Here is a 13,010-nt window from a genome sequence, read left to right as displayed (position 1 = left end):
AAATACTTTGAGGCTGAGGATCAAACCACAAATACAAATCAGTAGTAATTATACACGACCGTACTGTAAATATCAACATTAAAAACAATTTATTAATCTATTTCAAATAAACAAAACAACAAAAAAGACTAGAGTTCAAACAAATAACACATCTTAAAGTTAAATATTGAAATCCAGAACCGTGCAAGTCTATTTGTCACATGACCCCGTGTCGTCATGGCAACAGCATAATGTCGGCTCATAGCTGTGATGAATATTCTTTGGGTTGTAAGTGATCTTCCGTCGTTTGGACGACTCACATGATGTCATATCGTTCGGAACTAGTGTGTATTTTCCCTCATTTTCGTTCCATATGTGCAAAGGCCCGCGGAAGCCATATTTATCCGGACGGCAACTAAAACCAAAAGGGGTGAAGCACCCAAAGTACTGATATTGGCCCGACTCCATGTCGATGGTGCGAACGCCAGGCTGCTTTAAGACGTCATGCAGCCGCCATCTTTGATCCACCTGCAACCCTAGGTTGTCCGTTTTCACAATCCTCGTTCGGAGTTCTTTGTTGTGATACTTCAGAGTGCATCGGGGGTTTTCCTCTATCACTGCCTGTAGCAGGTTGGTTGGATTGAACACCGCGTCATTGTCCTTAAGGTACCTCATCATACACCGCACTGCGTGATCTGCCACCGCATTCACCTCCGCGGCATCCGCTAGCATTGCTAATTGATATTCATACGCGATGGAGAGTTCCGAAGCTACTGCTTTTAACTCACAGTCAAAATCTTCCTTCTGAATACTATCCAACGGCCTGGTTATTCGAATTGCCTTCCTTCTACGAATAACATTATGTAATCCTCTGAGAAACCTTCTGAAATTTATGCTTCCACCGAACCGGAAGGAGTTCCGAATGCACCGCGCTTTAGAATACGTCTCACCGATGATCATTTCCATGTCTTCCTCATCCTCGTGGTCGGCTTCTCCGCAGTGGGGTTTGGCGTTTACACCGAGCTCTGATAAGATCCGTTGATATTTTGTCTTTTTGCGATTAAATGTCAAAACAAGTCTCTCTTGGAACAATTCAATCACTTTAGCAACTTCCGCCTCATTGGGATAACATCGAATTCGTTTGGAAGTCTTGCCTTTGGATGATTTTTCACCGCGACACACGGACGTCAAAGCCTCTGTCGGTTCTGTATCTGAATTTTCTATTTTTGGGTCTTCTTGGTCAGACTTTTCACTGCGATGCTTGGTCTCTGTTAAAATTTTCGTTGTTTCGTTGTTTGTATTTTCTATTTTCTTGTCATCATAATCAGACCCAATGCACTGTTTAGAGCATGAGTTTATTTCCACAGCAATGTCATCTGCCGTTGATTCATTGTCTTCATTAGTTTTAGAATCACATTGGGTGTCTCTATCACACACCTGTTTCTCGGTCATTCCTATCTCGTCCATTTCTCGCCAAATTCATGAACTGGTCAGATCACTCTGTAAATTTAAGACAAGACGTGTTCAGTTGTTCACACTTTTAAATTGACATGCACGTGTATTTCTCTATTTAACCATCACACTCCGGAAATCCTTAGATATCATGCGGGAAAAACCCGGTCAGACAGTTTCATGAAAAGAGTGGGGTGAAAAGTTCATAAAATTATAGCTATATATATGCAGGTAAATTATACCAGAAACATTCTTTTAAAAATCTCAAATGCACATGCTCAGTATCACATCTGAAGCTTATTATTTATTACTTGAAAGATGAATTTGTTTTGTAACACAGTATTGCATTAAATACTCTCTCTCTCTCTCTCTCTCTCTCTCTCTCTCTCTCTCTCTCTCTCTCTCTCTCTCTCTCTCTCTCTCTCTCTCTCTCTCTCTGTATTTTAAAGTAGAAAACACTCTAGAATTTCATTGAATGGTCAAGCTCATCTTCCTAAGTCAAAGGTTTATGTAGAGCGGGGCGGATCAGAAACCCTTGACTTGGGAAAATCGGTCAAGCTATGATGGGCTTTGAAAATAGCACATTGTACATTTAAACTGTATATATATTAAATAGGGATGTGAATTAACTCCACAATCTCAACGATTTAAATAACGGACGGACACCTCCCTAAATCGTGTTTCCTGAAAGGGAGAAGCCGGTATTAATTATATTCTTCCTGAACACATTATGTTCATGTACAAGAAGGAATTTAAATCATCAATTACTATTCTTTGATAAGCCCAATATGTAATTTTTATTGTAGAGTCATCGGGTAAACATTAGACTTTTGCTTCGTAACATACGAAATTCTGCAAGGGCTAATTTATTGAATCTGAACATCATTATCATCAACTTCTGCCCTGCAAGAAAGTGTTTCCAAACTTCAAACACTGAACGGCCCGGGTACCCTTAATAAAATCAGCCGCGATTATTTCTCTGTATTTCAAGATATCTTGCTTTGGTATACGAGATATTTAAAATGTTATTAGAAAAGCATGATCTTTTCTGAGCCCGAAAAATACCATATAAAACGTCCATTACATTTAAGCCCCTCCCCCATTGGAAATCGAGTCAATCGACCGCCAAATAAAGAGGCCGTGTAATCTTCACCATTTTTTGATTTTATCAATCTCTTTAGAAGAAGAGTTCTATATTAAGATACAAAAAATATCTAAAGATTAAAGATAAATATTAGAAATTTTCTTTACTAAATAATAAGTATATCGACGAAATAAATAGTTACACATGTATTATGTATCTGAAATTGAAGGTTCAGGGTATATCTGATGGGGTATTCGTTGACCCCCCCCCCCCCCCCCCGCCTTTTTAATTCGCTGTTGTTTTGTGTAGTGCCGTGTCTCCGGGTTTTTTTTTTAACCCCACATTAGATCCGCCACTTGGATCGATAGCGCACATGAGTTTAAATGGGAATCCCTTTAGCTTAACCGAAAATGAAACTAGAATTTCATGTTTACTCTATCCCCGGGCCATCCCCCTTCAAACACGTTAACAAGACTTATTGTAAAATGATTAATCTTAATTTTACATGAGATTAAGAAACTTGTATACTAATATATTATCTCTTTATGTCCAATATATTACAGGTGACTGATCAAATGTATACATGTACCGTTCAACAGATGTAATACGTGATTTCTGAGAGAGAGAGAGAGAGAGAGAGAGAGAGAGAGAGAGAGAGAGAGAGAGAGAGAGAGAGAGAGAGAGAGAGAGAGAGAGAGAGAGACCTACCTGTTTAGATCCACACACCAATATACGTAATCTTCCTTTAATACAATCCGCCGGGTTGCCGAACAATACACGTTCAATCAGCAGTAGTTCGATAACACCGGCCTAATCCTCCACACACAGAGATCGCTGTCCCTTCTGTTGATTAACTTGGTCACATCCGGGCTACTTCTATTTTCTCCGGGAAGTTCATCAGCCGAGATTTTCCCGGTCACTTAATTCCGTTTGTTGTTGGTGTGTTTATTTTCCTTGGAGTGTTCCCCTCTCTCTGACTCATAACACCCACATATAAATAACTGAACGCTCCGTCTATTCATTCCATCTGTCTATCTTCTGTCTTCTTTCTTTCTATCTGCCAATCGCTCTCAGAGGAATCGATATCTTGATAATATAATGCATCCAAACAAGGGTCCCTGGGAAGCGTTGGCATAAAAGTGTGTCAAGCTTTGTTATGCATAAAGTGCACGTGAGTTATATATATAATTAAATCCAATGGATTACATTGTGCAGTAAGATCGGTGACCGCGTGTACACATGTACAGGTCAATTTATTATTTTTTGTCAAGGTCCGCCGCCCGGTGAATTGCCGTGTTTATAGATAAACGCGCGCATCTGTTGCGTAATACTGATATCCGTTTGTTAATTGTTCATTACAATGGGAAGATATAATGTGTATGGAGATAAGATGAGAGAGAGAGAGAGAGAGAGAGAGAGAGAGAGAGAGAGAGAGAGAGGGGGGGGGGGGAGAGGGGGTTGTTGTTGATTGTTGAGGTATCCGATCTATATTGGGACCTAATTTTTCCAACCTTGAAACTTAATGCTCTTTTATTAATTTATAGCAATTTAGAGTAGAATTTTTTTTTATACATTAAAGCAAGGGGGGGGGGGGGGGGGGCAATTCTGCGGGAAAAGGAAAAAGTCATTCATTAGGACACATTCAACTCTTACATATTAATACTTAAGCTTGAACATTACGCCCAAGTATAATGAATATTAAGCCTATACATAGCTGTTATGCATCTAGATTCATTGACTCTGGGGCTATTCCAGAGTGTCCTTTTGGTGCTAGAACCATTATGACGTCATTATTGATTTAAAGAATCTTTTCCCCGTACTTTTTCCCGTATTTAACGGCTTTAAAGGAGTTATGTAGACAATTCAACAATTTCTTGACATTCTGTGTTAAATCATGGGAAATACCTATATTCAATTTGACATCATTTTAAATAGGAGGTCAAGAGCTTGTTTAATTCCGTTTTGTGAGAGACTGTATAGGCATTCTAGATATATTCTATTAGTCAAAAATTGACAAAACTCCGAAATTTGTTTTTCAATTCTTTCATACTTTATTGAAAATGACACCTTAAAACAAGATTGTCCATTGTGTTTACCCACAACTTAGCCTCGGTACACCCTGCCAAACAATTAAAGTTATTGTTATGAAGCATCATTGAAAGAATTTATATCTTAATTTTTATGAACCTGTAAGCACCTTTCATTTACTAGATGTTGACCTTAAGGAGTTTGATCACTATCAACCAACATGTTTGATGGGCCTCGGTGTATATGTATTTTAAAATTCATATACTTATGCATCAGCTAGCTATATGCCTAAATAATGGGTTAACTCGCACATTAATGGTACAAAATTCACTTTTCATTATAATGATAATGTTAATACAACAGGCAATGAACTAAACAAAACACGGGAAATTAATTTAAAAACTCATCATTATTGATAGGCGTTTATACTCGGTGTGTTATATTAAGAACTGTCCCCCCCCCCCCATTTTTTATTTCCTTTTTTTGCAAGCAAGTATATATTGTTCACTCCCCGTCGGTTGCCAATGGTTTTCTCGGGGTGTCAATTTGAACTAGTACTGTTACCCTCCCAAACAGGTACTATTTATTTTGTTATTATAAATGTCTTATTTTCGAGAAAATTTTACCGCTTTTATATAGAAATGACGTGAATTCTACGGCGAACCGTACACGCATAATCTACGCGCATGTAATGATAATTCGTTGTGTTGCCCATTGCAAAGTGTGTTGCTAACGCTGAGGGTAATAGAACGGATTATCAACTGCGTCTAAACCAATCAGAATGAAGTATAATAATTAGGCATAGACATCGGTTTTCTTTAATTGATGACTTTCACGTGTGTTAAAAGTTTAACAAAATCCTTGCAGCAAAATCGTTGTTCAACACCTACAAGTTTTACAGACTAACTGTTAGCCTATATTTTCAAATTTGTAATTAAAGAAAGTAATTTTTTTTCTTTTTGACTACATCAACGTGAAACTCGTCCATAACTTATTATTAGCTCAATTCTTTTATTCTATAATTGTAAAATTAACCGCCCCGGTTACCATAGGAACAGACCAACACGGTTCCTAATTATGTAACTGATCATGCATTCTTATATTCATTAAGTGACAAGAATAATTGTATTTTAATAATAAAAAATTGATGTTAACATTGTATACAACTTCAAAAAACTAATTTGTTTTATTGCATTGCCGTTGAATTAAGTTTGAATAATGAACGACCTGGTTGAAAAAAGCTATAATTTATATTTTACGTAATACGTAAAATAGATACGATGTTAAGCTACTGAAATCTTACAGAATATGTATGAAGGTTTGCTATATATGTCCCTGCATGTTATATCGAATTTTAAATTCCTTATCAGCTATGAAAACAATTTTCAATGAAAATGGCTCGAATTTTTCTGCTTTTGGTGTTAATTATTAATTAATTTGTAATTAAAACTTGTCCTCCGCTGAGCAGAACGAAACATATTCTTTGAATATTCTGTAACGTTGCTATTATTGTGATGAGCCATGATTGTTAACAGCGCTACCCTGTTACATGCATAAAAATGTAAAGTGGATATAAACTGAAATAATGTTCGTGTTTTGCCTACAAACTGTTCTCCGGATCCGTTGTCAAATCCTTCTTCTGTCCTTGACCACGTGGGGTGTAATCGCTGAAAACCATCAGTTGTTTTTATCAAAGAACAAATACATTGAAAACAAAGTTCTAACGGCGGGAACAGTTGGATACATTGCCGAGATGTCTTCAGTTGGAATCGTTCAATGCTCAATGAAATGTGCGGCCTATAAGTCGGGGTGTGGTGGGTTGTTTTATCACCCGCAGTCAGAGTCTTGTAAACTCTTGACGAGTCCCCTTACAGAGGCGCTTGCTTACGATGTTAGGCTTGGCTGGTCGTTTTGGTCGCAAAATCGTGAGTTTTTTTTTAATAGAAGTCATTAAACTGGTTTATGAACAAAAAATACGTTTTGCATCTTTCAGGAAACAAACACAATTACAAACATATTTTTCAGCATGTGAAATAGGATGGTTTTACTTCAAAGACCACTGCTATTTTCGTGACCAGACATCTCTGAACTGGGCTTCCGCGAAGGTTAGTCATGTTTCTGTACTTATGTAGCGAAGGTTAGTCATGTTTCTGTACTTATGTAGCGAATGTTAGCCATGTTTCTGTACTTATGTAGCGAAGGTTAGTAATGTTTCTGTACTTATGTAGCGAAGGTTAGCAATGTTTCTGTACTTATGTAGCGAAGGTTAGCGACGTTTCTGTACTTCTGTAGCGAAGATTAGTCATGTTTCTGTACTTATGTAGCGAAGGTTAGCCACGTTTCTGTACTTATGTAGCGAATGTTAGCCATGTTTCTGTACTTATGTAGCGAAGGTTAGTCATGTTTCTGTACTTATGTAGCGAAGGTTAGCCATGTTTCTGTACTTATGTAGCGAAGGTTAGCCATGTTTCTGTACTTATGTAGCGAATGTTAGCCATGTTTCTGTACTTATGTAGCCAAGGTTAGCCATGTTTCTGTACTTATGTAGTGAAGGTTAGCCATGTTTCTGTACTTATGTAGCGAAGGTTAGCCATGTTTCTGTACTTATGTAGCGAAGGTTAGCAATGTTTCTGTACTTATGTAGCGAAGGTTAGCCATGTTTCTGTACTTATGTAGCGAAGGTTAGTCATGTTTCTGTACTTATGTAGCGAAGGTTAGCCATGTTTCTGTACTTATGTAGCGAAGGTTAGCCATGTTTCTGTACTTATGTAGCGAATGTTAGCCATGTTTCTGTACTTATGTAGCCAAGGTTAGCCATGTTTCTGTACTTATGTAGTGAAGGTTAGCCATGTTTCTGTACTTATGTAGCGAAGGTTAGCCATGTTTCTGTACTTATGTAGCGAAGGTTAGCAATGTTTCTGTACTTATGTAGCGAAGATTTGCCATGTTTCTGTACTTATGTAGCGAAGGTTAGCCATGTTTATGTACTTATGTAGTGAAGGTTAGCCATGTTTCTGTACTTATGTAGCGAAGATTTGCCATGTTTCTGTACTTATGTAGCGAAGATTAGCCATGTTTCTGTACTCATTTAACGAAGGTTAGCCATGTTTCTGTACTTGATATGTACAGTAGTCTATATATATATTCGTTAGTTCCCATGTTGACAAACAGACTCATCACCATCCAGGAAGTTGCATCATGGGCATCGGAAAAAATAGTTTCACTGAATTCAGTGTGACAATTTCATTAAATAATGAATATTTAAAGTTTAAAAGAAAAAAAACTTCCTTGCAAATAGGTCTAATTCAATACAGTAAATAGCTTTCAAACACTCTCAAATTTTTATATAATTTGTTAATGATAGAAATAATTGTTTTTCTTTATGTTATATTTTCTTTTATTTAAAGCTCTCCTGTGAATAATTAAGAATTACCATTTTTGGATTTTAGCTTGTCTGCGAACAGCAGTCGTCGTATTTGGCGGAAGTCGATTCGTTGGAGGAAAACAATTGGATTACAGAGAACATGACGCCATGTGAGAAACCAACGTCACCATAAAACCTTTATGTTATCAATGAAATCATACAATCCTTAAAGCTCCATGTCAAATTGTTTTACCTATAAGTCCTAAAAAAATAAAACGTATACATTCATATGTTTTATGTCTTACAAAACCTCGTGTCTTTCCTAGAACAACCTTTTACCTTCACATCAAATAACAAATCAAATACATTGTAAACGCATTACCACCAAACTCCAATTTAACACAAAATGTTATGACTTTCCATTTTTGTAAGCATTGGTACAAATGATTGATCCCTCCTGAAAAAAAGAACAGTTAAACGTAACTGCATACATTTATATGTTTTAGATCTTTCAAAATAATGTATGTCTTTTGTATAACTGCTGTTGTTTCATTAATTTTCGTGGGTATCAATTTTCGTGGATTATCTGAAAACCACAGCTTGCCAATGATCCTATCAATACAAGATGTATTAGTTGAAATTAAACTTCAATGAGCATTTATTTTCGTGGATCAACTTACCAACGAAATCCACGAAAATTGGTATTCAACGAATATTGATGAAACCACAGTATAACGTTCACATTCAACTCAATCAACAATTTAAATTATAAACTCATTTACCACCAAACTCTCCATCGCTAAATCAACGTAAATTTTGTCAATAATATATAATGAATTTATAATGTTCCTTATTAGGAGAAGACTACATGAGCTGTTAAGAACTTTTGTGTAATCCATTTGATCTAATCAATAAAATCTATTCAATTCAAATAATAACTATCGACAGTCATTTTTTATTGAGCATTTCATTTGTTATAGTTGACTGTCTGACTGACTGGATGGACTGTGTTGTGTGGCTCGGTGGGTCAGACATCCTGACGGAGGGATCTTTTGTGTGGAGCACCAATAACAGGGCCCTGACCTTCACCCACTGGGGACCGTACGACCCTAACGCCTACACAGCTGACGACGACTGTGTGGCCCTGATGTACCCCGGGGGACAGTGGGCCGACTTTGGATGCTTCATGGAACGTCATTTTGTTTGCGAGAAAGACGCGTAAAATCATAGAACTGACATCATAAATGTATATGAGGGGGGAGCATAAAGAGCAAAGAGAGTCGTCATTTTTCTTTCTTTTTTTTAATTTCAAAGCATTTTGGAATAGTTACAGTTTATAATATTGTGTGAACTTTTGAAAATGTGGTTCTGTATTATAAATATTGCTATACAGAAATAGTTAGAACACGTGTATCTACCGACGCAGGTCAAAATGCTAGTTTTTGGAAAATGTCAAACCAAAGTGGAAACTCGAGATGGTTTTTTTAATCATGTACACATTACCAGAAAGAGTTTGAACTGACACAGTTAACATGTATAACAAATACGTATTTGGTTGACCTATATATATAGTAGTTTACATATTTATCAGCAAAATCACAGGAACAAAAAGATTACGATGTTTTTGTTTTTAAGACATACTGCTTTGATATATTAACAACATAAACTTTCACCCAAATATCAATTATTTCATTTTTCATATAGATTCAAGGATTCATAAAAATTCAAACTATGGATATGTTTTATAGACAGTTTAAACTAAAGCAACCATTTTCTAAATCTATTTTCACGTACAGTTTACACAAAGGGCGAAGAAAATCACTTCGCTGAGCAAGCGGTATATTGTCACAAATGTATACATTATCTATATTGTCTGGAATAAGTCATAAGTAATTTAAGTAATATATTACCATAATATTAGAAAACAAATTATAAAATTTTGAAAACAAATTAAATTACATTCAATTTTAGGTAAAAGCTTAGACGGATGGATTTTCTTTAGGACAGTTTGGTATTGCTAGGATCCAGGTGATCATATCATTTTCATCAGTATAAAATAGATCTCGAATTTTGAATCTTACATTTCGTATCTCTAATCTCACATGAGTCATGTTTATCTTAATTAAGTGGTATAAACAGGGGGAAGAGATACCTATCATAGCTCCCCAAAAAATTCTTACTTACCAAAATGTTGTCCCCCAAAATAGGGGGGGGGGTGCTGAACATCTCTGATGCTATGTTCCTAATGGTTAGGTCTATGGAGAGTAATCGTGTTAAAAAATCCAGACATGTAAACTTGTAAATTCGAATATGCAATCGTGTTGATGTGTGAGCCTGAGCATGGTTATGTGTAATTCTGATCGTGTAACCTATAAAACTCGGGGCATAAACACGTGTAAGATTTGACTCAGTTCCTTCGCATGATGCACATTTTGCAACTTTATTGTTTACATTAATTAATTAAACCTTCAACTTTGCACACTTTCAATCCGTAGTTTCTGCGTTTGTAACTTCAGGCTCGGCAATAGCACATCTGACATGATACAAATTGACAAATGTAAAGTCTACAAGTTTGTCGAATTTTGACATGACCTTATATTGCAACTGCCTTGCTGCGGGAAAAGGCATGCCGTAACCGCCGGACCGGAATGAACGAAAAATAAACATAATATTCAGCTAAACTGTTGCAATAAGCTTTTAATGAACGACACTTTTTCTATCGAAAGCACCGGTATTATTTTTAGAAAAAAAAATGAGGTATGATTGAAACTGGACCAAACAGGAAGGGGTTCATGTAGAAAAAAATCGTTGCCGATGTGACGAATGCGCTAATTTCCGTAATATAATTCTCATGGTATTATAAAAGGAAATGCTTAATATCTTATATCTCTAAAAAAAATTGACATGTAATTTAAACTGGAATATAAGTAAATGCGTACTCTTTTCTAGAAATGAGACGGATCAAGAAATTCCCTAAGGGGGTAAATATATTTTGAGCGGCATGGGGTTCGAAGACCGCCGTGAGGTCCCATGTAACCCCATTGCTTCTGAATTGCTTCTAAGAATTTTGAGAGTGAATTTTTAACCGGGTTTCCGATTATTGAAAAAGTAAAAATTGCAGACGGGCGAGTGACTGTCAAAAAGGTACCCTTATTGTACCGATAACTCCTCGAACAGTTTTCAAGATAGGAAGTTGTTCTTTTGCAGATCAATTATACATATATATCAGAAGTATGCAAATTGCTAGGATTTTGATTTCTGATAATTTATAAAAATATCAGCTGTTGAACCTAGTCATTTTTGGGCAAAAACATTGCATATAGAGTACCCCATTTTTACTCTTGTTATTTTTCTGAATTAGTTAGAATAAACGACCTGCAAGGATTTGGTAATTTTTCGCGGAAAATTTTATGTTACTTTACATGTATTTATACTTTTTGTTGTTGTGTAAGTGAAAGATATATAGTAACACAATCTTCAATAATAATAAAAAAAACTAGCGCATATTTTTTGTGCGCCGTAAATTGAAGTTTTACTATGGGAGGCACTGTAGCTCAAAGATCGTCCATCTGTAATTTTAGACAGGGGGCTACAGACCTGCAGCTAGTTCACAAGTGGCTGTAAAGCTGTATTATACTAGCTCTCCAGAAAATTTTTATCAGCCAACTTCACAAAGTGAGTCTGTATTGAACCGACATTCAGGACGTCATACTCAATCCCGTAATGATTGCTTTAAATGATTTTTAAAAAATGTCAATTTTTACCTGCATGATAGGCTTTTTTCCCTATATATTGCCGACAATGCAAAGAAACATTTCTTAAAATAATTTATACACATTTTAATTTCACGACAGTTAACCTTATGTTTGCATGGAGTTTTTATTCATTTTTTTAAAGAGGGTGACGCTTCTTATGTGTCATATTACCGGGTAATCACAATCTCAAAACCAATGTCTTTAAATAGTTTGTTTTTCTTATCGATAACTTTGCAACTCAGCTGACGGACCCCGTGTAATTTTTCGCGTGGGGGGGGGGGGGGTCTTGTCACAACTTTGTGGTTGCGATAAGGATGCATTTGGAGATATTTTCTTAATTCAGCCGAGGCCTATACTTTAACAATTTGTTGCATGTACTCTAATAACATTGGCGTCGGAAGCAAATTGAAAGGGGGGGGCTAAACTAATCATGAAAAATATTGACAAGAATTCCCATAATCATGAAAATTCTAATCCGTGGAGGGAGGTATACCAATAACTCCAATCTTACCTGCCCAATCCCCCCCCCCCCCCAAATCATGAAATTCCTAATCCGTGATGATGGTGGTGGTGGTGGTGGGTGCTAGTATACCTACTATGACTCCAATTTTTAATATCACTATTAATATTTCATTCTCTTAAAGGTCTTTTAAGGTACAATTTTGTTTGTTGCGAGGAAAAGTAGGGGGGGGTCAATCCTCCCTGTTGCTATGCTCCCAATGGTTAGGTCTAACTTGGCAAAAAAGTGGGGGGGGGGGGGGGCTAAGTCCCCCCTAGCCCCCCCCCCCTCCCGGTTCAGACGCCTATGAATAAAAATGCGTATATATCTTTATACACGGGTATTCAAACAAAGTCATTAAATGTAATGTTTTTCAGTTCTAAGAGGATATCTGAAGCCGATCGAATTCTTTACTCGCATCTTTTATACATTCTCTTGATAAAATGTACACCAATCTCATAATTTAATTTTCCGAAAAATAATACTCTATGAAATGTTGTTATCCAGAGATAATATGATTATAGGCTTACCTATTTTTTTTTTATTTATTCCGTCCCTATTCCGGCGATTACGGCATGCCTTTACCTGCAGCTAGCCTTTTTCTATCAGTGACGTCACTGTTTCCATATAAGGTCATGTCAAAATTCGACAAACTTGTAGACTTTACATTTGTCAATTTGTATCTTGTCAGATGTGCTATTGCCGAGCCTGAAGTTACAAACGCAGAAACTACGGATTGAAAGTGTGCAAAGTTGAAGGTTTAATTAACTAATGTAAACAATAAAGTTGCAAAATGTGCATCATGCGAAGGAACTGAGTCAAATCTTACACGTGTTTTTACACGGGTAG

The 13,010-nt window shown here is 36.5% G+C and overlaps 2 protein-coding genes across 2 annotated transcripts; one reads left to right on the top strand and one right to left on the bottom strand.

Moving 5' to 3' along the window:
* Positions 1–70: 70 nt before the first annotated feature.
* On the bottom strand, positions 71–3,763 carry LOC128171684 (uncharacterized). Its single transcript, XM_052837457.1, has 2 exons — positions 3,224–3,763; positions 71–1,479 (listed from the first exon to the last, which is right to left on the bottom strand). The coding sequence occupies exon 2, from the start codon at positions 1,444–1,446 to the stop codon at positions 190–192; it is 1,257 nt and encodes a 418-aa protein (XP_052693417.1). The 5' UTR covers positions 1,447–1,479; positions 3,224–3,763; the 3' UTR covers positions 71–189.
* Positions 3,764–5,688: 1,925 nt separating this feature from the next.
* LOC128173652 (C-type mannose receptor 2-like) lies at positions 5,689–9,561 on the top strand. Its single transcript, XM_052839323.1, has 4 exons — positions 5,689–6,468; positions 6,569–6,648; positions 7,993–8,077; positions 8,888–9,561. The coding sequence occupies exons 1-4, from the start codon at positions 6,129–6,131 to the stop codon at positions 9,127–9,129; spliced, it is 747 nt and encodes a 248-aa protein (XP_052695283.1). The 5' UTR covers positions 5,689–6,128; the 3' UTR covers positions 9,130–9,561.
* The last annotated feature ends 3,449 nt before the right edge of the window (positions 9,562–13,010 follow it).

Source organism: Crassostrea angulata, chromosome 2, assembly GCF_025612915.1.
Source record: "Crassostrea angulata isolate pt1a10 chromosome 2, ASM2561291v2, whole genome shotgun sequence".
NCBI lineage: Eukaryota > Metazoa > Mollusca > Bivalvia > Ostreida > Ostreidae > Magallana > Magallana angulata.
The sequence above is the reverse complement of the archived record's forward strand: the minus strand, read 5'-3'. Positions and strand labels throughout refer to the sequence as shown.

What these genes read in the sequence shown, in the direction of transcription:
- LOC128171684 (XM_052837457.1), bottom strand. Translation starts at nt 1,446, where the DNA reads ATGGACGAGATAGGAATGACCGAGAAACAGGTGTGTGATAGAGACACC.
- LOC128173652 (XM_052839323.1), top strand. Translation starts at nt 6,129, where the DNA reads ATGTTCGTGTTTTGCCTACAAACTGTTCTCCGGATCCGTTGTCAAATC. An exon ending in GTCGTTTTGGTCGCAAAATC is followed by an intron (nt 6,469 to 6,568) that starts GTGAGTTTTTTT and finishes CATATTTTTCAG; the next exon opens with CATGTGAAATAGGATGGTTT. An exon ending in TGAACTGGGCTTCCGCGAAG is followed by an intron (nt 6,649 to 7,992) that starts GTTAGTCATGTT and finishes TTTGGATTTTAG; the next exon opens with CTTGTCTGCGAACAGCAGTC.